Source organism: Motacilla alba, chromosome 3, assembly GCF_015832195.1.
Source record: "Motacilla alba alba isolate MOTALB_02 chromosome 3, Motacilla_alba_V1.0_pri, whole genome shotgun sequence".
Lineage (NCBI taxonomy): Eukaryota > Metazoa > Chordata > Aves > Passeriformes > Motacillidae > Motacilla > Motacilla alba.
In genome coordinates, this window is record NC_052018.1 from 5,757,019 (window position 1) to 5,777,410 (window position 20,392).

General features: G+C 36.8%; 1 protein-coding gene across 5 annotated transcripts in view; it reads right to left on the reverse strand.

Annotated features, from left to right (window-relative positions):
- SUPT3H (SPT3 homolog, SAGA and STAGA complex component) overlaps window positions 1-20,392 on the reverse strand; it is a 256,077-nt gene that overhangs the window by 50,553 nt on the left and 185,132 nt on the right. For all 5 annotated transcript variants that reach the window (XM_038132856.1, XM_038132854.1, XM_038132851.1 and 2 more), the window contains exons 7-11: window positions 8,018-8,093; window positions 5,259-5,371; window positions 4,461-4,568; window positions 3,800-3,988; window positions 1,273-1,383 (exon numbers count right to left, since the gene is read on the reverse strand). In XM_038132856.1, coding sequence (XP_037988784.1) covers window positions 1,273-1,383; window positions 3,800-3,988; window positions 4,461-4,568; window positions 5,259-5,371; window positions 8,018-8,093 — 597 coding nt within the window. The remainder of the gene's footprint in view (window positions 1-1,272; window positions 1,384-3,799; window positions 3,989-4,460; window positions 4,569-5,258; window positions 5,372-8,017; window positions 8,094-20,392) is intronic.

Sequence of the window (20,392 nt, forward strand, 5' to 3'; positions counted from 1 at the left end):
GGGAAGATTCACCTTTCTGCAGCTGTTTATGTGAGCTCTTTACTTTTTAAAAATAAAGTCAAATACATTCTCTGCTTTCAGAAGCTATTGCCATATTATTAACTACCACTACTACTTAGGAAACTTCTGCTAAAGACATTTTTTCTGTTTTGGACTGGAAATTCTATCCAACACTTTTCATTATATTAATCTAGCATTTTTGACTGGCAAAAGAGAAAGGCAAAGTTACATAAAGACAATTCATTGCAATTGTGTATTGACTATCATTAATAAATCAAACTTTCACTGCCATCTATAAAAGCACTGATTAGTTTTGGCATTAGGAAAATTATAAGTAATAAAATTATAACTTTTCTCTTCTCTTGTTCCTTGCTTCTGAAATCCCACTATTTCCTTTATACTTATGGCCTTCATATACTTCTGCACTGCTTTAACGTAAATTCATTAATCCAAATTCAGAATAAATGTCCTTTCCTAAAATATCTCAGAAATTGGACAATTTCTTCCTGATTTTTAGGAGCTGAGGTCCTGTTTGGTGGATTTTGTTTGTTTTTTTTCTATAATGATTTCTTTGACATTTATTATTTTCTAAATGCACATATTCTGAGGTAAGCAGGATAAATGCCAAACAGAACAGCAGATGAGAAGAAAATGACCCCAATTTATGATATTGGAGATTGACTGCTTTCGCATTTTCATCAGCTGAGAATAAAGAATTTATTTGGCTGCTCTGAACAATGGATTTGCAATTTGCATAGAAAAAAATGATGGCAAAACCTCAGAACCCATCAGTGTTCTACCACAAGATCAGTTCTATTACATTTCAGTGGAGGTTCAAAGTTGTCTAAAAAAACCCATTCTCTTCTTTCCCCAACCGTAAATGTGTCACTTGAGAGTTCAACATCCAATCTGACACCAAACTAATTTTAGAATATAAAGTGCTCTTCACCATATTGGAATACATATAATTTAAAATAACTGTAAACCTAAACTTTGGAAAAACAGAAAATTCAAGCACTAACAAAAAAGCATAATTTGTAATTGAAAGAAAATAATATTTGAAAGGAAAAAAACCCTTTTTTTTTGTCTTTCCAAAAAGAGACAGAAATTACTAAGTTTTATTTCCCAAGAGAATTATGCCACTTTTATAAAGAAAATTACAGTCACCACAAATTGCTCTCAACAATTCCAAAGCTTCTTCATTTGACCACTTGAAAATCAGAGTTCTTTAAGATTATAAATATAACTTTTTATAACTCTGTTATTACGTACTGTGAATGGGGAAAGGGGGCCAATCTTGTGGCCGTAGCGTCGAATGGCCTCTCTGATGTGGCTGGGCTGGATGGCATCACTTTGAGCCTCCATCCCACAGGCTGCAGTGCTCTGCAACAGAAAAACACATAAATTGTTACTAAATCAAAAACACACAACAGACCTACAGTGCATAAAGTATGAAAATAAACCTTTATAAAATGGACCTTTTTTTTTTCCTGAGGATACACATCATTGGTGCCACACACTACATCAGAGAAAAAAAGCTATTAACAAATTAAAGAGGACTTTTACATGAACTTTGCTTAAGAGACCCAAAGAACACCATGTTAGTCCTTTTAAATCTTTCACCTAGTGCTGCTCTATGTTGCAATTGCAAAGAGCAGAAAATGTTCAAACTAAAATGAAAGGGTCATATAAGTCATACTGCAATAACCACAGAAACTATTTTTAAAACATTTCAGGCTCTTATTATGATGTCAAGGGGTGGGGAAAATATTGAACAAGCACCTGAAGTGGAAAGCAATCTGACACCAAAATCACCATTGAATAGTATCAACTTGAAGCCGAAACATGCGACATGAGGGTGTTAGAAGGATGCAAAAATTTTTTAATTACCTCAAACTGGAAAGTTTTAAAATTGCAAGTGATTATGGACCTTGAATATGTAAAAATAAGAATTCACTGCTGTTGGCAGATTCTACAGTAATTTTCCTGGGATTTTAAAAGGAAAAGTTACTCTTTTCTCCATGCTAGCCAACTTGAAATATTGATTTAGGTTGCACCTAGACACAGCTGCTTGCCAGAATTCAGATGAGTTATCTAATGATGGCTGCTTGGCAATAAATGAATGAAAATTGTATTAGTGAGTGCACTAAGAATGACAAAAACTTTAATTACACACTGAAGTTTAATGCACATACATCCATGGCCCCCTCATACATACACATCATATCCTAATGCTCTCAAACTTGGGATGTTTTTTACAAAATGTTTTATTTTCAAGAGCGCTGAGTCCACTGGATCCTGTGAGTACACACAGAATTATTCTTCCCCTGCTGATTGACATCCATAAAGGGAATATGAAACTCAAATATTTTCTGCTGGACTGGGCCTTCATGGCCTAAAAATAGTATTTTTCTTCAAGTTAACTTGTTTGACACATTTATATCCAGTAGATAGCCAAGCAAATTGAGTAAGTCATGAGAACATTTAATTAAAACTGTGCACTTTTTGGAATACAATTATTTTCAAAGGCATTTAGTCAAACACTAAGAACTTAAACTCTCAGCATCAATAAAATATAATGCATCAAAAACTACACCTCCAGCTAAATTTCTGTTCCTAGGAATTATAATGAAAATCAGCCACAGGAACAAAACATAATCAAATATAACATAAAAAAGGAACAGAAAAAAGCAGAAGTCTTTCCAGGATTCACTAAAAGCTTTCTAACCCGTGTATAATAAGGACAGGAGGAAGTTGAACACTTCAGGACTATCCACAGCACTGATGACACCAGAAGGAAAAAATACTTTTTTTCTACCTTATCACTGTAGAAATCACCAGTTTTACCCTCAAAAGTGAGTATTTTTAATAATAAAACACTTGATAAAATCCCAAGTCATTCCACTGCTTTCCAGCAAAATGAGCACTGCCATCACATTCTTCAAAACAGCCCCAAGTGACCAGCACAAGTTTTCCTATCCAGTTTATTTAATCATATTGATTTCTCTTGTGGGTTTTAGGTACATATAACCCTCTCAGAACACCCAGACTCTGCAAGAGCAGACAAGAATTGTAACACATATTTCATACTCGGAATATGAGACATCCCTGTTTTATGCAAAGCTAACAAATATTTAGCTTGAATGCAAACAACTGGTATAAAAATTAAGCAATTAAGGCACAGTTGTTAAAAGCAAGTGTGGCAGTCATCTCAGGCTGCTGGGATCAGGAAGATCACAAGAACCTCTTTGCCTATTTTGACCCTTAAAACCTGTGCTTGCTGCCCCTGTCAGAGAAGGGGATGATCATTTGGGGTGGTGACAAATGCTGTGCCTGTAGAGGAGCAGGTTATCTTAGAAGCAGCAGCTGTCACCTTAACAAAATTTTTTATTTTGCAGACATTATTAGAAAAATTTAGCATAATTCTGATAGAAAAGAAAAAAAAACACCAAACCACACATTTGGCCCTACAATAACAATGGCCATTAATATGTGATATAGGTTTAAATTAATTTTTAAGACAAGACACATTATTTACTGTGAGGGTGGTGAGGACCTGGCACAGGTTGCCCAGAGAAGCTGTAGATATCCATCCCTGGAAGTGTTCAAGTCCAGGCTGGATGGGGCTTGGAGCAACCTGGGATAGTGGAAGGTGTCCTTGCCCATGTTAGGGGGTGGGATGATCTTTATGGTCCCTTCCAACCCAAACACCTGTGATTCTGTGATGATTTCCTGAGAATGTTTTGGAGTCTTTTCTTTTTTCTTTTTTTTTTCTTCCCCAGGACTGTGCACCAAATACCTTTTTTCTTTTCCTTTGTTTGGATTTGGCGGAGTCCTGTCCAATTCCACCGTTCCCCAAGGCTCCTGAGGGGGTTTTCCCAAGGTGCTGCTGCCCTGCTGAGGCTGGCGGGGTGGGTGTAGGGGGTGGTGTGTTCTCAGGGGAGTCAAGACTGGTCTTCACACTTGTAGACTGCCCTAAGAGATGTGGCTGTAAAAGCAAGATGTCAAACAGCCACAAGATAATCAAATCACAAATAAACCCCACCCCATCTATTTCCTTCTCAGATTCTCTGCTGGAAGAGATGCAATACAGAATTTGGTTTTTTCATTCTAGAAGTTACTATAATATCTGTGTAATATCAATGCGTGCAACGCTGTACTTAGTGTACTTGCCAATTTTGAAAACTTTAATCTCCAAATCTGCTACAGAGCCTTGAACACAGAGAAGAAATTTTCACCCAAGAAAAGAGGATTTTTATTTAATTATAAAGGCACTGCTAAGAATTTAACATTTAGAATCATAATTTAATATCTTTCCATCTAAATCCATAACTTCAAAGTTCATAAACTCCATAACAGAAGTCTGTATCAATACCACATTCAATAATGACAACTTTGGAAGAAAATAAATTTACAAGCAAAACATAAAATGCATTAATATGTGAAAAAGCAACTTTTACCTCAGTAGAGTTGTGGTACTGTATGAAGGTGGCAGATATGGCATGACTGAATGGGTCACCAGCTTTGGGAGTCATGTCCTGTTTAACCAAAAGGGCCAAGTCCACCAGCTGGAAGGGTAAAACAGGTGGGGTTAGTGACATGGTACTAAAATGCCATTGTAACAATGGGAGAGTGAGGGTTGTGGGTTGAAGCAAAATATTCTCAGTCTTTCTCAGATGAAATTAAAGTTATTCACATATTTCAGCCTAAAGAGCCTTTCTCTCCCACTTCTGTAAATATATGGAGCAATCTATCTACCCAAGAGGGCTCGGCTTGGCACTAAGGTAACATTTTGTTTTCCAGGAAATCCTTCTTTCTAATCCAGTTGTGCAATGGGATTGAATGAGCCTCAGTGCACTGCCAAAGGTCACATAGCAAAGTGTGTGGTTTCAGTTTGGACTTGAAAAAAGTTCGTGCTGGACTCCCCTCTCTCCTGCAGTCATTATAAAACATTTCTCTTTGTGCATGAGATGGATGAACACAGCACAGCACACATCTGTCACACAGCAAATTGAAAGACAGCCTGGATTTTTGAGCTGGTCTCGTGGAAGGTGTCCCTGCCCATGGCTGGGGGCTGGAACTGGATGAACCTTAATATCCCTTAGAACCCAAACCATCCCATGACTCCATGAATCCAGTGAGCTTAGAGAGTTGAGCAGTGACTGTATTTCTGAAGGGGCTGACAACCCAGAACCTGAAGCTGAAGTACCTCCAAGAGCAATTAATACCTTTTCACTAGAGTTCCATCAGTCCCTTACCTGGGCCACAGTCTCATATGCTAAATATGCCAAAATCTCCATTGCAACTGCATTTGGCTTTATTTCCATACTGCTGCAGTCCAGCCAGTCACGGAACTTGGATGCCTTCTTTGCTGTCAGTTAAAACCATAAGGGGAAAAAGAAAAGTTAATGATAGGCCAAAATAATCCATTTTTTTGGGTCACAGAAATATTGCAAAACTCAAGCAATTAGTGTGAGTGTGATTTGATTGGCCAAAGAAGGAATTATCAAAATGGAACCAGTGGGGAAAGACTGTTATTTCATATATCCCATAAGCCCATAAGCACATGGAGTAAAGAGAAAAAAAAAACAAGATAATTGATCACACAGGAGATTTCAGAACAAGGAAGGGTCAACCTCAGAGGAGTGTGGACCAGACAAACTTGCTTTAGAATATATTACTGTAAAATAAATAAAATTACTGCATCCCATCTTTGATGAATTAAAAAACACTAGAAGAATACAACACAAATGTGAGTCCAGATAAAATTTATATAATTGTATTAACAATTGCAAAGACGAATGAAGGACATAAGAACTTGGAAGTCCTGGTGTTAACTCTACAGGGCTGAGGTACTGATGAGTGAGCCAAAATTACTTGTACAAGAGTGTTTTTTAATTGTGCTTTGGATATACAGAAATAAGGATAGCTGTAAAATCAACATTCATACAAGAACTTCACACCGGTATTGAGTGAGATCGATTCAGAAAAAGAGCAGCAAAAATATGGGATACTGAAATTTAATATTTGCTTGGAGAGTAAGAGGAGGGAAAAAAGAAGATGATCTTACTTAGGTCAGTGGTGGACAAGAAGATCATGGAAATATGTGGACATAAAGGAGCTACTGAGACAGAGATCTTAATGAGGGCTGTTTGTGAGACAGGACAACCAAAACAAAGTAAATACAAGGTGGAAAAATCATCTGAAGGAAGAGCAAACAACTCTTTTAAAAACAGTTTCCAATCAGGACTAAAAAGCTACAGACAAGTCAGGTGTTAAAACAGAAAAAAGGTCAATGGAAGGCTACATTGCATCACTAAAGAAAGAAAACCAAACAAACAAAAACAAAAACAAAACAAACAAACAAAAAAAAAAGCGAGAAGTGTAAAGGTGATAAAATTATCACAAAATGTTCCCTAGAATTTAAGTTTGCAATTCTATAGTATTTGATCCTTTGAGGGACCTTTTCTTTTGCCTGTCTTTAAAAGTGCAGAAATTTCTGGAGTTGTGATTATTTATATATAATTTTAGAACAGGTTTCTTGAAGTCCCTTCCAGGTTCATTCTCTTGTGACACAGTTTTTATGTGCTTATATTACAGCAATACACTTTTTTAAACATAGTAACACAATCAATTTTTACCAAAATAAACAAGTAAAAAAAGCCTTTGGACAAATGTTCTGAATGGCCTTCAGTACATTCTGTCTAATTGAGCTCATTTTGTGCAATTGAATTCGTGCCCATGTCCCTCTTGGTACTATTTTTTAACCACTATAATTCTCTTTTTCTTTAATGACATTAAATGTCAGTGAAAAAGAACTGTATAGACATGGTCATTTAAAAACACTGTGAAAATAACACTGAGATATTTTTATAGATCACAATCTCTTGGTCAGCAACATTTTATTTTATTTTGAAAATTTAAAATTTTTATTTGTTCTGTCTCTAGATGGCAATTTTGGGGTTTTAAAAATGACTTTATCACAAACCTCTCATTTCCTGAAGTCACCCTAATCTTAAGTATCATTTATCTAATGGTTCACAGATGTGTGATGCCAAATTATAACTAAATGTAAAAAACATATTGAATTAGAAAAAGAAATGCTTACAAAAGATGTTTTCCTACGTTTGCTGACATTTGCTGATGGAGAACAGTACAAATGTGTCATTTATTTGCCATAAATGAGTCACTTTTTCTTTGAATTTTAAAGGAAGAACAAGATAAGGTCTCCTTTAATGACACCACTGTGTTCAAGTCTGTGTTGTAGGATCATGTGCTGTTTTGTCATGATTTTTACTGGCTCCTTCACCTCCCTTTCTCTGACATTTGACCTAAAACCTTAGTCATCACTTAACCACTTCTGTAATGATGTTTTACTACATGATCAAGCCCATTAATTTACAGCTCATTATAGTCGTGGCCCAGAAGTCCTTCTAGTAAGTTGGTTTTCAGTGCTAGTAAAGCCCTAATTCTGTCATCATGTTATTAGTGTTGGAATGGTGTATACTGATGAACTTGGCTAATGGTGAATAAATTCCACAGCAGGAGCTTACAGCTTAAAATAGAAAAGACTCTTTAGTAAGTTCTTTGTGTCTCTGCGGATCGGGAAATAAAAGCAAAACTTGCTGCTCTTCTCTAATTTTAGAGGCATTCCGAAAAACCTGCAGTCATGAAACTTTGCTAATGCGCTGACTTTAGCACCACCACGACAGACTTTGGGCAAGTGTGGTTTTAATCCATTAACTCCTCACCAGTCCTGTCTTTGCAGTCATCCCCACCAGCTCAGTATTTGAGCACATAGAAAGTCTGGTAAATATTCAAATAAAATACTCTGCCTGACGGCCTGAAACGGTGTTAAATTAACTGTTCCCAGGAGTTCCACAGACAAAGAATTTAAAGTTTTATTACTGTGGATGAAACAAAAGTTCTTTCAAAAAACTTGAGGTTCTGGTGTGCTCTCTATTAAATGAAATAATAATCAAACATCTTAATATAGTGCAGCCATTATAATACTTACAAAAACTCAATTGCCGACTTTCACAGAATTCTGCATACTGGACTGAGTCCATGGTTCGTGTTTGTCTTTCTGCTCTCTGACAAAAGAGTAAAAGTACATGATGTACCTTATTCCAACAAGACTGCATTCCACAACAGAAATTATAGCACCAAAGCGCCCTTGCCACAACCTTGAAGCAGCCCTCCCAAATTAAACATGCATTGAACAAGTCAAGATGCAGAAATATAAACCACAGATGGGTTATTAGTCTTGTGAGTTAAATTTCCCAGAGGAGAGTGTCAATTCCTATTTTCAAAACCTGCCTGCACACTGCTCACCCAGCCCAGTGGTGAGGGCTAAGAGGAAAGAGGTGCTGGGCACTGCTGCCCTGACCAAGATGCACATTTAAACTGAAGTACATGAGTATTCTGCTTGTGTGTTTACAGATGACCAGAAAAACAAAATGTTCTCCTGGACCGAGGCCAAGACGTTCTGCACTGAACAGAACCTGTGCACTTCTAAATTATGAAATTAATAAAATTAATTATGAAATTAATAAATTCCATCACATTGATGTGTCAGACAGACAGGGGCATTGAAGTGTCTCTTCCCACCCTCAATACACAGTAATAAATAAATGGTACATGTGTCTTTCTTTTTTTTTTTCACTCTCAATTTACATTTCAATTTTTATACTTCTGAACACTTCAGGAAAAGAAAGGAAATTAGATTGAATTAGAGCTTGTGGAAGAAAAAATATCTTCAAATGTTCACTACTTCATTTAAGAATGTATTTCACATGGAGTCCAGTGACAAGCAAAAGAATGAATCTCAAAAGAGTCAAGTTACAAAACCACAAACACTATGCACACCCTTCCCTCCACATATACAGGATGCTGTAATTGAGTCATGGTTCAAGCAGCACTGAAGTCCATGGTTAGGTCTGAGCAGGTGCTTGAATTGTGTTTACTTCAACAGAGCAGGGGTGATTTTCACAAGGTCAAGATCTGGTCTCCACAAGAGATTAAACCCTTCACATATCAGAGGCAGGAAGCAGTAGTTAGACTAAAAAGAAGGATTGTCTCTGTCAGAAGCAGACAGCTTAGTCCAATCTCTCAATCAAGTAGATTGTTTTAAACAACAAGGAAAGGAAAAAGTGTCTTCCGAATTAATTCAATGAATAAATCATCACACCTGAACTATCACTGCAGATACAAAGATAGTGTCAGGAGGGGCTGATGGCACTGAGACTGTGCTTGTTCAATGAGCCCATGAAGCTCAAGAAACCGCCCACAAAGAATGAAAAGTACAGGTGTGCTCACACCAAGGACAAAAAACAAGGGAAAAACAACACACACAGACACGAATTTTGACACCCTGAACAACTTTACATCTGATGAAATCAAAATTGCAGAGATCTTCAATCTGATTTAATAGAAGAAAATAGGGCTATTGGTAAGTGTGTATACATATATGTATATATATATATATATACACACACATATATGTATATATGTCTCCATGCTATACCACCTGCATTTGGCTTTATCAGCTCTCAAATCAGGGGAAAAGCAATTAAATAAAACTAGCAGTTCAAATTCACAGTTCTTCCCTCTATTCTATGCCTTTTAGGTCACTCTCCTGCAACCATCTAACCCTTCACTTATGAGAGTGGCTTCACAGTCAACACATTCAATTTAGCTGTAAACTAAACCACAAGATGACCAGGAATACACCCAGATTGTCCTTTCTTTTCTTTTCTACCCAGTCAATAATTTCAACTGTATTTGTACCTTTAGTCTCCATGGCAGAAAATTTTCTACTCAAACATTTTCCACTTCTCCTATGCATAGCTCTGGCAAACTGACTATATTTTGAGGAGCTGCCATTTCATATTAGCAAAAATTTTCAGTTAATCCATTCCAACAAGATGTTAAGTGTAAATTTAGTTTTTATTCCTTTAAAATAATTTTCACAATCCATGTTGTAACTTCAACCCATTACAGAACTCAACTTTGCCCCTGAATTAATTCAGCTATACTTTTGAAAACAGAAGGCATCACAGAGATAATCTAATCTGAGCTTCTGCATAGCACAGGACACTTCTCACATAATACATCCTAGAAACAGCAGTCCTAGAACTTCACATATAATTTTACTTTATGCTTTATAAAAGCCTCTAGTTTGGGGTTTAATTTTTCACATATTTAAGAGATATCTTCTTCAAATAATTTTAAAAGCTGGGGTTTTTTTGCAACACGGTTTAAATTCTGTAATACTTTTTTTTTCCTGTTGCTATCTACGTGTTAAGCCATTGGCTATTAGCCTTCACATCCAGCCCCCATAGGGTTTTAAAACCCTTGAAAAAACAAGGAAGCCATGGAAAAACAAAATCATATGACATTGCAATGTGAGCAATTATTCTTCAAAGTCCTACCTGAGATGATAAAAAACCCCCAACATGTAGATATTTGACAAGGATACTTTAACTTTCACAGGTATCCCATAATATAATATGGAAACAGCAAAACCAGGTTAATCCCAAAAGCAGTTGTGTCAAATTAAATGATTCAGCAATGGCTACTCTCAGCAAATAGACCACAAAGCTCTGAAAAAGCAGACTGTCAAAGGCTACAGGTTTCATTACAAGTATTACAAGTTTCTTTTTAAGTAAAGAATCTTAAAGGTTTATTAAAAGAAAGGTGCTGCTGAGGGATTTTTCCTACAGGAACTTAATTTATCTCTAGAAATTGCATACAGTAGTTGTCTAAACACTGGATTTAATGTTATTCTTATATACTAAATAAACACTTTCAATTGATTTCTCTATGTACAAATATTTTTATTTAGCAAAATTGCTTACATATATGTGAAATAGAATTATTTTCTTCCTTCAATTCTCTATTTAAAATAAATCTTTCTTAAACAGGGATTCCAGTGTGATGCTCTAAGCCGCCACCAAACAAAATAGTGTTTGTCATAAATAACTGGACTTTACTTTTTTTCCTAATTCACTTTAACAAAAGAATCCTCACATGATGGCATGGAACCTCACAGTTTGAAGGATAGAGACAGACATTCCTTCAGTCCTCCCAGTTTTAGAATAGTCTATAAATAACCATCAAATGCAGCAGAAATGAACAGATCAGTGGCACAGCTGGGTCATCTTTAAGGAAACACCAACCCAAAGACAACATCTTTTCCTCTTCATTTCTCAAGACCACAAGCAGTATTTTAATTTTTTTTCTCCTGTATCATCCCTGCTTTGAAAAATGAAGCAGATACAACAAATGGCAGCAATGACACTGCTCAACTGTGGTTTATCAAAAGAATTAAAAATAGATAGTTTTTACTCCCTCTCTAGTAGGACTAGTCACTCTAAGAAGTTAAGAAGCTGAGTTATGTGCTGTACAGCAGAGTTAAAATACTTTGCATGCTTTCCTTGGAACATGCTGAAGGATGCAGTAGATAGGACCTGGCACAGTAAACGTCTGCTTAGTCTTCCAAAAATGTGGTGCATTATATCTTTCTTTCAGCATAAAGAACTAAAAAAGGAGAGGAAAGAAAAAGGTAAAGAGTTGCACGTTGTCGCCTACCATCCAGGATGAAAAATAATTTTATTTTTATTCCGTTTTGAAGCTTTCACACTTGACATACAAAGCTCTTTGTGTGGGGGGAAGAAGGCAGGAGGCCAAGCGTTAACTTGCTCACCGACTGCTCTGTGTTTGGAGGAATTGTGCCCAGGAGCTGCTAAGCTGGAACATTTGAAAAACGTATGTGGCACGGCTGGACACTCCTGAGCTTGGCAACAGTGTTGGGATGAAGGTGCTGGCTTCCCAAACCCTCACATACTCATCTTATGGAGTGATTCCCTGATTCTCTCTGCTCAAGAACTCTCATTGTGGGCCTATCAGGGTTTCAAAGGAGCCAGGTTGCTACCGCAGGGAAAACCAAAGCTGCCCTGCAAGCATTAATATTGTCAGAATAGAATGCTAAATAATTAATTTGTTATTTAGACTAGAGAATAACAGGGCACTATGTGCTGGGCCTGACAGCTCTGGGGTGGGAGGATGAAAACTGCAGGGTGGTCAAAGCCCGAATTGTTGTAGGGCAATGAAGATGCTCCAAAGGAGCACATTTCCTATGGAGCCAGGATGAGAGCGCTGGGGGTGTTCAGCCTGGAGAAGAGAAGGATCCAGAGAGATCTTAGAGCCCTCTCCAGAGCCTAAAGGGGCTCCAAGAGAGCTGGAGAACTACTTGGGACAAGGAATGGAGTCACAGGACAAGAGGCAAAGGGAGGGGTTAGATGGGATATTGGGAAGGAACTCCTCCCTGTGGTGGGGGGGAGGCCCTGGCACAGGGTGCCCAGAGAAGCTCTGGCTGCCCCATTCCTGGAAGTGTCCAAGGCCAGGTTGAGTAGCCTGGGAAGAGGTCCCTGGTCATGGGCAGGGGGTTGGAATGAGATGCTATTTTAAGGCTTCTTCCAACCCAAACCATTATGTGATTCTGTGAAAAATTACCTAGATAAAAAAAAAAAAAAAAACAAAAAAAAAAAAAAAAACAAAAAAAAACCCCAAAAAACGACCAGAAAATCACAAAAATCAAGCACAAGGTAGCTCAACATTGAAGTATTTACAAAATATGCTAAAAACACATTTTTAGTCTTCTGAATTTTGACATTATCTGAGGATTATCACTATCTGAAGACTTCCATTACATAGAGGAAGAAAGGTATTTACTGTTCTGAGAATCCCTTGAATTGGTAAGCAAAGAAAAAAAAAAGGGGGGTTAGGAGTGAGCATTTTGAAGTCTAAGCTTACTCAGAGTTTGATGAAGAAAATAAAAATGTTATTCAGGGAAAGATCAATAGGTTTTGTAATGTAATAAATGATTTGGTTATAAAGTACACACATCCAGGGGGTTTTTTATCCACCTCTTACAGAACATACCATACATTCCGTAGCAGCCATTAAGATGAACAAATCTGCATAGCAGCTTAGGGCCTTTGATTTAATAAAGGCTTTGAGTGCTCATGTGATTAGAACAATGTTCCCAATATTAGAAGAAAAGATGAGGTCTTCTTCTGGTAAACCAAGCTGATCTAAATTTTCATGTATTTTCACAGAAAAAATAGTTTTGCTTTTTTCTTCACAGTATTATTAGTATAATTCCCTGCAATAGAAAGAGTTTAAGACCTTAAAAACTTAAAAATCTCAACCGTTACAGAGATTTTAAGGATCTACAACTTTAAATGACAAGAAGAAAATGGTGAATTATTAAATATTAATTATTAATTGAAATATACTTAAAATTATAATCTTTATAGAATTTCTGTCCAGAGACAAAAGATGAAATTCACTTCAAGAACTGAAGACCTAATTAGTCATCTAAAGTCTTTTTATTGCAAAAAAATACATTAGACACTTTCAGTGGGTAACTTCATCCTGAACTCAGTGTTTAAAATGTCAAATGAATGACATCTAAGAATCTGTCTGAAGTTCATCAGCTGTAGCCATCAGCAATGGAGCACAAGGGATGCTGGATTAGGTCTACTCCGCACAGCTCAGGCATCCCCAGAAAGCCAAAGGAATCCTCCCTTGATGGGAGAGGGGTGAGCACCATCAGCACCAACAAGGAAACACCTTCCATTTAAGGGCCAAGAGTAAAGAATGACTCAGTAAATTCAGTTCCTGCTCTGATCTCCAAGCAATTCAAGAATAAACAAGCGCAGCTTTGTGCCCAGCTGAAAGTTAACTCCATTCATCTCCCTGGAACTATGGAACATGTAATCCAGAAAAGTATGTGCGGATAAGTAGGGGGAAGGGAGCTGGCAGGACTATTTAAGATTATGTAAAAATTTAAAGGGAATTATGAAGAAAGAAAGCAAATGAAATTGCACACACAATAACAAAATGAATGGATTAATTCCCAGCAGTCATGATCTCACTGCTTAAGGAATAAATAAAACTGACTTCCTGATAGGGTCTCACTGCCCCTGTAATACTTTTCCCTTGAACATATGCAAAATCTACATACACACTATTTATATGAATCAGTTCCATATCATATCCAAATTCCTTCTCTAAATTTATTACTGATAGTCTGAAATGTGGAGCAGGAACCTGGAAACAAAACATTTCCATTTCACGGAATACCTTTGATTTCTACAGGAAAATATTTTTTTCTTCTATAATATGCATCATCAGGAATTTTGTAAAACTAAGTGTTAAATTTATGGCTATCTTCTGTCAGTGCTTTCCAAAAAACATAAAATAATTTTGGATAAACTATGCTACCAAATGAAAAAAGTTACATGGGATATATAGGTATAGTAATATATCAAGACTACTGACTTCCCTCACTTTTCTGGTTGAGGACATTGTAGCACTTTGCTGTGGTTTCCATCTGGCTGTACATCAAAAACTTTACATACCATGTTAATATGAGGATACCTTTATATCTTCTGGATAGCATTCCTCTGAAACTTTACCCTGACTCTGTATCCATTCATGAATGAGGTTCATATAAACAGCTTTAGCACCTCACCAGTAAATCTTGCAGTCATCAAAACAGGGATCACTGCAAAGCGTGGGAGACATAGACAGCAAAGCAGTCTCTTTTGCATCTTGAGCTTTATTTTTTTTCTCTTACTGGCAGTCAAAATCAGCCATCACATTCTATTTTTTTAATATTTTCTTCAGCTGACACACTGTTCGGACTTGTGGCCAGAAACTCAAGAAGTGGCTTTTGCCCCAAGGCTGTTTATGGGGCAAAATGCAGGCAAAACACACCTCACACACTTCCTCACCATCCTGGGTGTTGGAGAGATTTGGGAGATCCAGTCTTGCTCCTAGTGATCCAAATGGAATGGCAGGAGGTGAAGGGGGTCGTTTCAGCCCCAAGTTAACCTGGCAATCAATCCTAGACATACCAGCTTAAGTGAAACTCAATTCCCACACATATTCTATCTATTCACCCAGCTACAACATGGCCAGAATTACCCAATTTAGAGCCACAATTTGTTCAGAAACACATTCAGTCAAGTTTGCAAACTGAGCAGTAGGGAAGTTTGCAAACAGCTGGGAATCAGCCCTCTCTCACTCACTGGGTTTAACTGGTAAATGCAAATAAAATAATAAACCTAATTTAAAAAAATTGCATGGCAAAACTCTGCACTGTTAATAGCCACCATCAATACATCTTTCTAAAAAGACTTCTGATAGTTTCACTAATGTTAAATGAGAAATGAAAGGAAGTCTTCAAGAGAATTGTTATTACACTCTCTAAGTTGAAAAGGAAGTGAACCCAAGGTACATACTAGTAAGAAACATTTGTGATGAAATTCATTGTCCTGTAAGGTTAACTCTGTTAATCAGGTCTGTTGACAGAGACTGTGAAATGCCCTCCTGAAACTTCACTTTAAAAAGAGGATCATAAGAAGATCAAGGAAAATTTTGAGTGGCAGAAAGCAGAGTAAGTTTCAGACCATATGAAAAATACTCTTTTGAACCCCCTTATTTTTAATAATTATAATTATGTCTTTTCCCTTGGTCTTAATAAAACAGACTTGTCTTGTATTCATTCCCAGCTGAACAGACAGTTCTCACAGTACCTGCCTTTCTTTAGTCATCCTGCACAAGAATAACTGTAATTATTGAATAATTGTAATTATTCTTGTGCAGGAGATTCACAAGCAATATAATGCTACAGGCATATCCACGCAGGCATGCTTGGCAGGTGATGCTCTTTCAGTCAGAGAATGAAAAAGGTTTATAATTAATGGGGTTTTTTGAGTTAGGTTGCTTCTTAGAAATTAAAAAAAAAAAACTGATTTCCAAAATAATGGCAAAACATACACACACAAATTAAAAAAGACACAAAGTTTTTGCTATACTTATAAGCAATTTGGTGTGCAGTACAGCAATCCACTTGTTAAGTCAAGACTGGGTCTTGCAGCTTGGAGGTGAAGTCCTGATTCTGTAGTGTCCCCTGCAAAGCTTCAATTAACATCAATATCTGTAGGATGCCACCCTACAAACACCTCCCCCAGTTTAAGGTTGCACCTAAATTACATGAATAAACAGTTTAGCTCAGCCATTTGCCATAACAAATCCAAATCTATCAACTTGTATGATGAAAATGTGTAAGTGTATTCATGAATGTCTGAGAGGAAAACATAAAAATTAATTAATTAAACCTAAAACACATGGCACTAAATACTCATAGACATTGTCTCCGTGGCATATGACTGCAGAATGCAAAATTTCTCGGATTTATTTTGTGTGGTGGAGTCTGCTGTAACCAGAGAATAATACAGAGTGGTACTCAGAAATGTATTGCTTCCTTAACACCAGAAGCATAGAGACATTTCTCAACTTGTGGTATTTACACCACTAACTCTAATTCTGTGGTTGGGGCTGGAGTCTTTTGGAAAAGCCTTTCTAATTTGATAATTGCAAGACATGGAACTCCAGATAAAAATCACATCACGAAATTCAGGGAATGAGTCATACACTGAGCTAAAGAGGAAATGCTTCCCTTATAGAAAAACAGTGACCAGGAGGAATTGCTTGAGATATGCATGTCTCCAATAAAAGGAGGATGTGGACTTGCTGGAACAGTTCCAGAGGACGACATGAAGATGCTCAGAGGGCTGGAGCACATTTCCTATGGAGCCAGGCTGGGAGAGCTGGGGGCATCCAGCCTGGAGAGGAGAAGGCTCAAGGGAGACCTCAGAGCCTCTTCCAGAGCCTAAAGGGGCTCCAAGAGAGCTGGAGAGGGACTTGGGACAAGGGATGGATGGACAGGACAGGGGGAATGGCTTCCTACTGCCAGAGTTAAGGCTTAAATGGGATATTAGGATGGAATTCTTCCCTATGAGAGGCACTGGCACAGGCTGCCCAAAGAAGCTGTGGCTGCCCCATCCCTAGAAGTGTCCAAGGCCAGGTTGGATGGCCCTTGGAGCAACCTGGGATAGTGGAAGGTGTACCTGCCCTGGCAGGGGGTTGGAAATGGAAGATCTTTGTGATTCTGTGATTTCTCAAAGCAATTTATAACACAGAGATTTCTCAGCTCTACTGGCTGAAATTGGCTGCTCTTTGAACAGCCTTTTGAACAGTCCAAACTTCCTGACCTAAAAGAGAACCAGACTCAAAATTCAGAACTCTTTCTTGTGTTCTGCTACTAATTTGATATCCAAGCATGGCTGAGTGCAAATTAAGCCTGAATTAATAATAATTAAGGCTCATTTCAAAGATGACATTTTATGTGATTGATCATAAAGTAGCACAAAGCTTGTGTGTGCACAATGCACCGTAGTTGTGTGTTCCCAGCTTGCACAGGCTGGGGGAGAAAAAAAAGAAGAGTCAAACCTCACAATGTGCCAGGTATGATGAGTAAGGAAAGGAGACAAAAAACCCTGCTGTCTGAAGTAAACAAAAGCATTATGTTCTTTTTGCTCTTAACTGGGACTCCCTTCACTGAGAACAGAACTTGGCCTGATGTGAATATTTTCTTTGTCAAAAGTTAATTGGAATATTTAATATTGTTATTTATTTAACTATGCAGAAAATGTTACGCTGCTACTCATTATTGTTTCCTAATTTCTTTAAATACAAATTTGTCTTCATAGTAGCCTTGTGAGAATTATCTTCACTATATACATGAGAAATAGAATCATAATAAGATCATTTTCCCAAAGGCAGTTTGTTTAATTTGCAAATGCTTCTCTTTTTTTCACTCTACTTTCTCTTTTCTCCTTCTAATGTTAGAGATGAAAAAGGAAAACATGAAGATTCTGGGGTTTAACAACATAATTTAGCATTTAGAATTAAGCTAATTTAAACCGTCAGCTAATATGACTAATTTGGAACAATCTCTTTAGTTAGTCCCTTATACCATGCCCATTGATAAACATACCACAAAATTATTAAGCGTTTACATAAAACCAAAGAAACATATGCTCTCATTAATTCAAAACAATCCCCACCATCCAAAGCCACTAGAGGAGTTCTCTTATTAAACATCCCCATTCCTTTCTTTTGAAAAAAAACTAAAAGAAAAAAAAAATTAAATGCATGAAATTTTCACAGCAATACTTAAATCAGTTACATTCCATTTTGCATCAGAAGCAGAACTGAAGCTTTTCAATTGAACTTTAGTGATATCTTACTTAAAAGCAGAAAATTCAAGAATTTAATTCATGAACACATATTCTGTTAGTTTGGCTAAGACTGGAGGATGAAAGTCAAAGTAAAACTCACTGAATGGTGAAAATCTACACAAGCGTAGGCTGACATTCTGTAACACAAATAGTAAAGAAGCAAGCACAGCTTTTAAATAGTGACCTCCCAATGAATTATTCCCCCTAAATAATCTCACCCATTTCATGGCAAAACAAACCAAAAGAGTTGTTTGGGGAGCCTCACTGAGGCATCTCAGCTCACCTTTGAGAGAAGAAATGGTTCTGCATATCCTGGTCCTTGTTCTGCTACCCCAGCACCACTTCCTACTACAGACCCTTCATGCATTTATTAAAAATGAGGTACCATGACAATAGTTTTGATGCAAATTTCTTTTTTTGTTTTAAGTGCTGAGATGAGGGGAAGGAGATCAAAGAGCATCTACTGTATATGGGTTCATTACCATTAGCTTCACTGATAGTTTATCCTGTTTCCTAATGAAAGCAAAAAACCCCCACCGTGTCTCTATTAAAAAGCGATCAGATTTGGTATCCTGGTGACACTTTAAAGAGCACATTATGTGGGAAAACAAAATAAACATTTACCCTGGCAAATGGAAATGAATTTAGGTTTTGACATACTTGGCAGGAAGGTAGAATTATACTCATGTCAAGTATGCAGAAAAACTAATATAATATTTAAATATTTGCTTAAGTAATATAGAATTTAAACCAATGTTACATTAGAAGTAAATTTTTTGTGAAATATTTTAAAGTTTTTTAGTATTGGACATGCCATGAAAGTAATACTTTCAGATGAAATTTCAGCCTTCTGCAGCCTTTGTTCCACACTCCCATCACTTGCAAGGTGGGAAAGACTCCTCATCTTCCACTGACAAGTTTTTATTTATATTTCCAAGACAAAGGCAGTTCTTATGCTGATGGTTTAAACTGATAATGAATATATGCAGCTTTCCAAAGAAACAGCCCTGGAGAATCTGAATCTTACAAATATTGACATAATGAGCTAATGTTAACGCCACCTCAGCTCAACCCTACAGCAGACTTCTACTGTTCCATAGATGTGTGTGATTATTTTAAACATCCTTTAGTTTGCAACAAGACTTGATTCAGTGAAGACAGATCTTTATATCCCTCAGAAATGCCAATGACCTCTGAAATTCTCAACTACACTCAATAACGCAGCACTAATTATTAAATAGAGCTGCCTATGGGATGCTAGTTTTAGTTCCAAAGGTAAGGACTTTGATGTACTGTCTAAATATACAACTACTGGACCTTCCTTTTTCTAAATTTGAATTCATATTAGCTGCACATACCCACAAAAATAACTTTTACCAGTGCATCACAACTATAATTATGAAAATTCAGGTAGACTATTCTGATCTACTAAGAGTATTTAAAAATAGTTATTTATGATTCTACAGTTTATTCTATTCCTTTCATTCATTCTATCTATGACTCCATAATTTAAGAAAAAGCTTTGCCTAATTTCACCTCATTTGGAGGCACATGCATAATTAGAAAATATCTGGAAACATTTTTAAATTGCCATACTGTTATAAAACTCAGAGCAACAGCACCAGTCTTCAGTGTAACTGCACACTGTAGAATTATATAAATTTAAATCACTTAAAAATAATTCATTTAACTGAAACCTGATTTGCAAATTTAATTATGAGCTATTAAACTAACTGCTGGGATTTTCAGTTTTTCTAAATCAGCACAGTCCCTCTGAGCCCCATCACAGGAGAGAAGTCGCTGCTTCATTTCTAATCATCAATTAAAAGTGACATAAAGAGTGTCAGAAAAAAAAAAAAAAAAGGAAATCTAGGGAATTTTAGTTTTCATCTTCCTAATTTGCAGTGTCTGATACACAATTTTTTATGCTGCATTAATAATGGCTCTTGAATATAATATTCATTCAACGACTCTGTTACAGAAATAAACATCAGGATACAACTCCCTGTACACATTCTTAAAATTGCTTGCAGTGAAAACAATCTGTTCCAAAGGAGTTAGCACCTTTCAATTCACCACGCAAAATATTTAGTCAATTCCAGAAGGGGAAAAGAGACACCATATAGAAAGAATTCTTCTTTTTTATTTTTTGGTTCTACTTTCATGCTACAGTTGGTTTTTTAAAGGTAGAAAGGTTTGAATTCAAGAATTCTGCAAGAGTTCCTCCTGAAAAA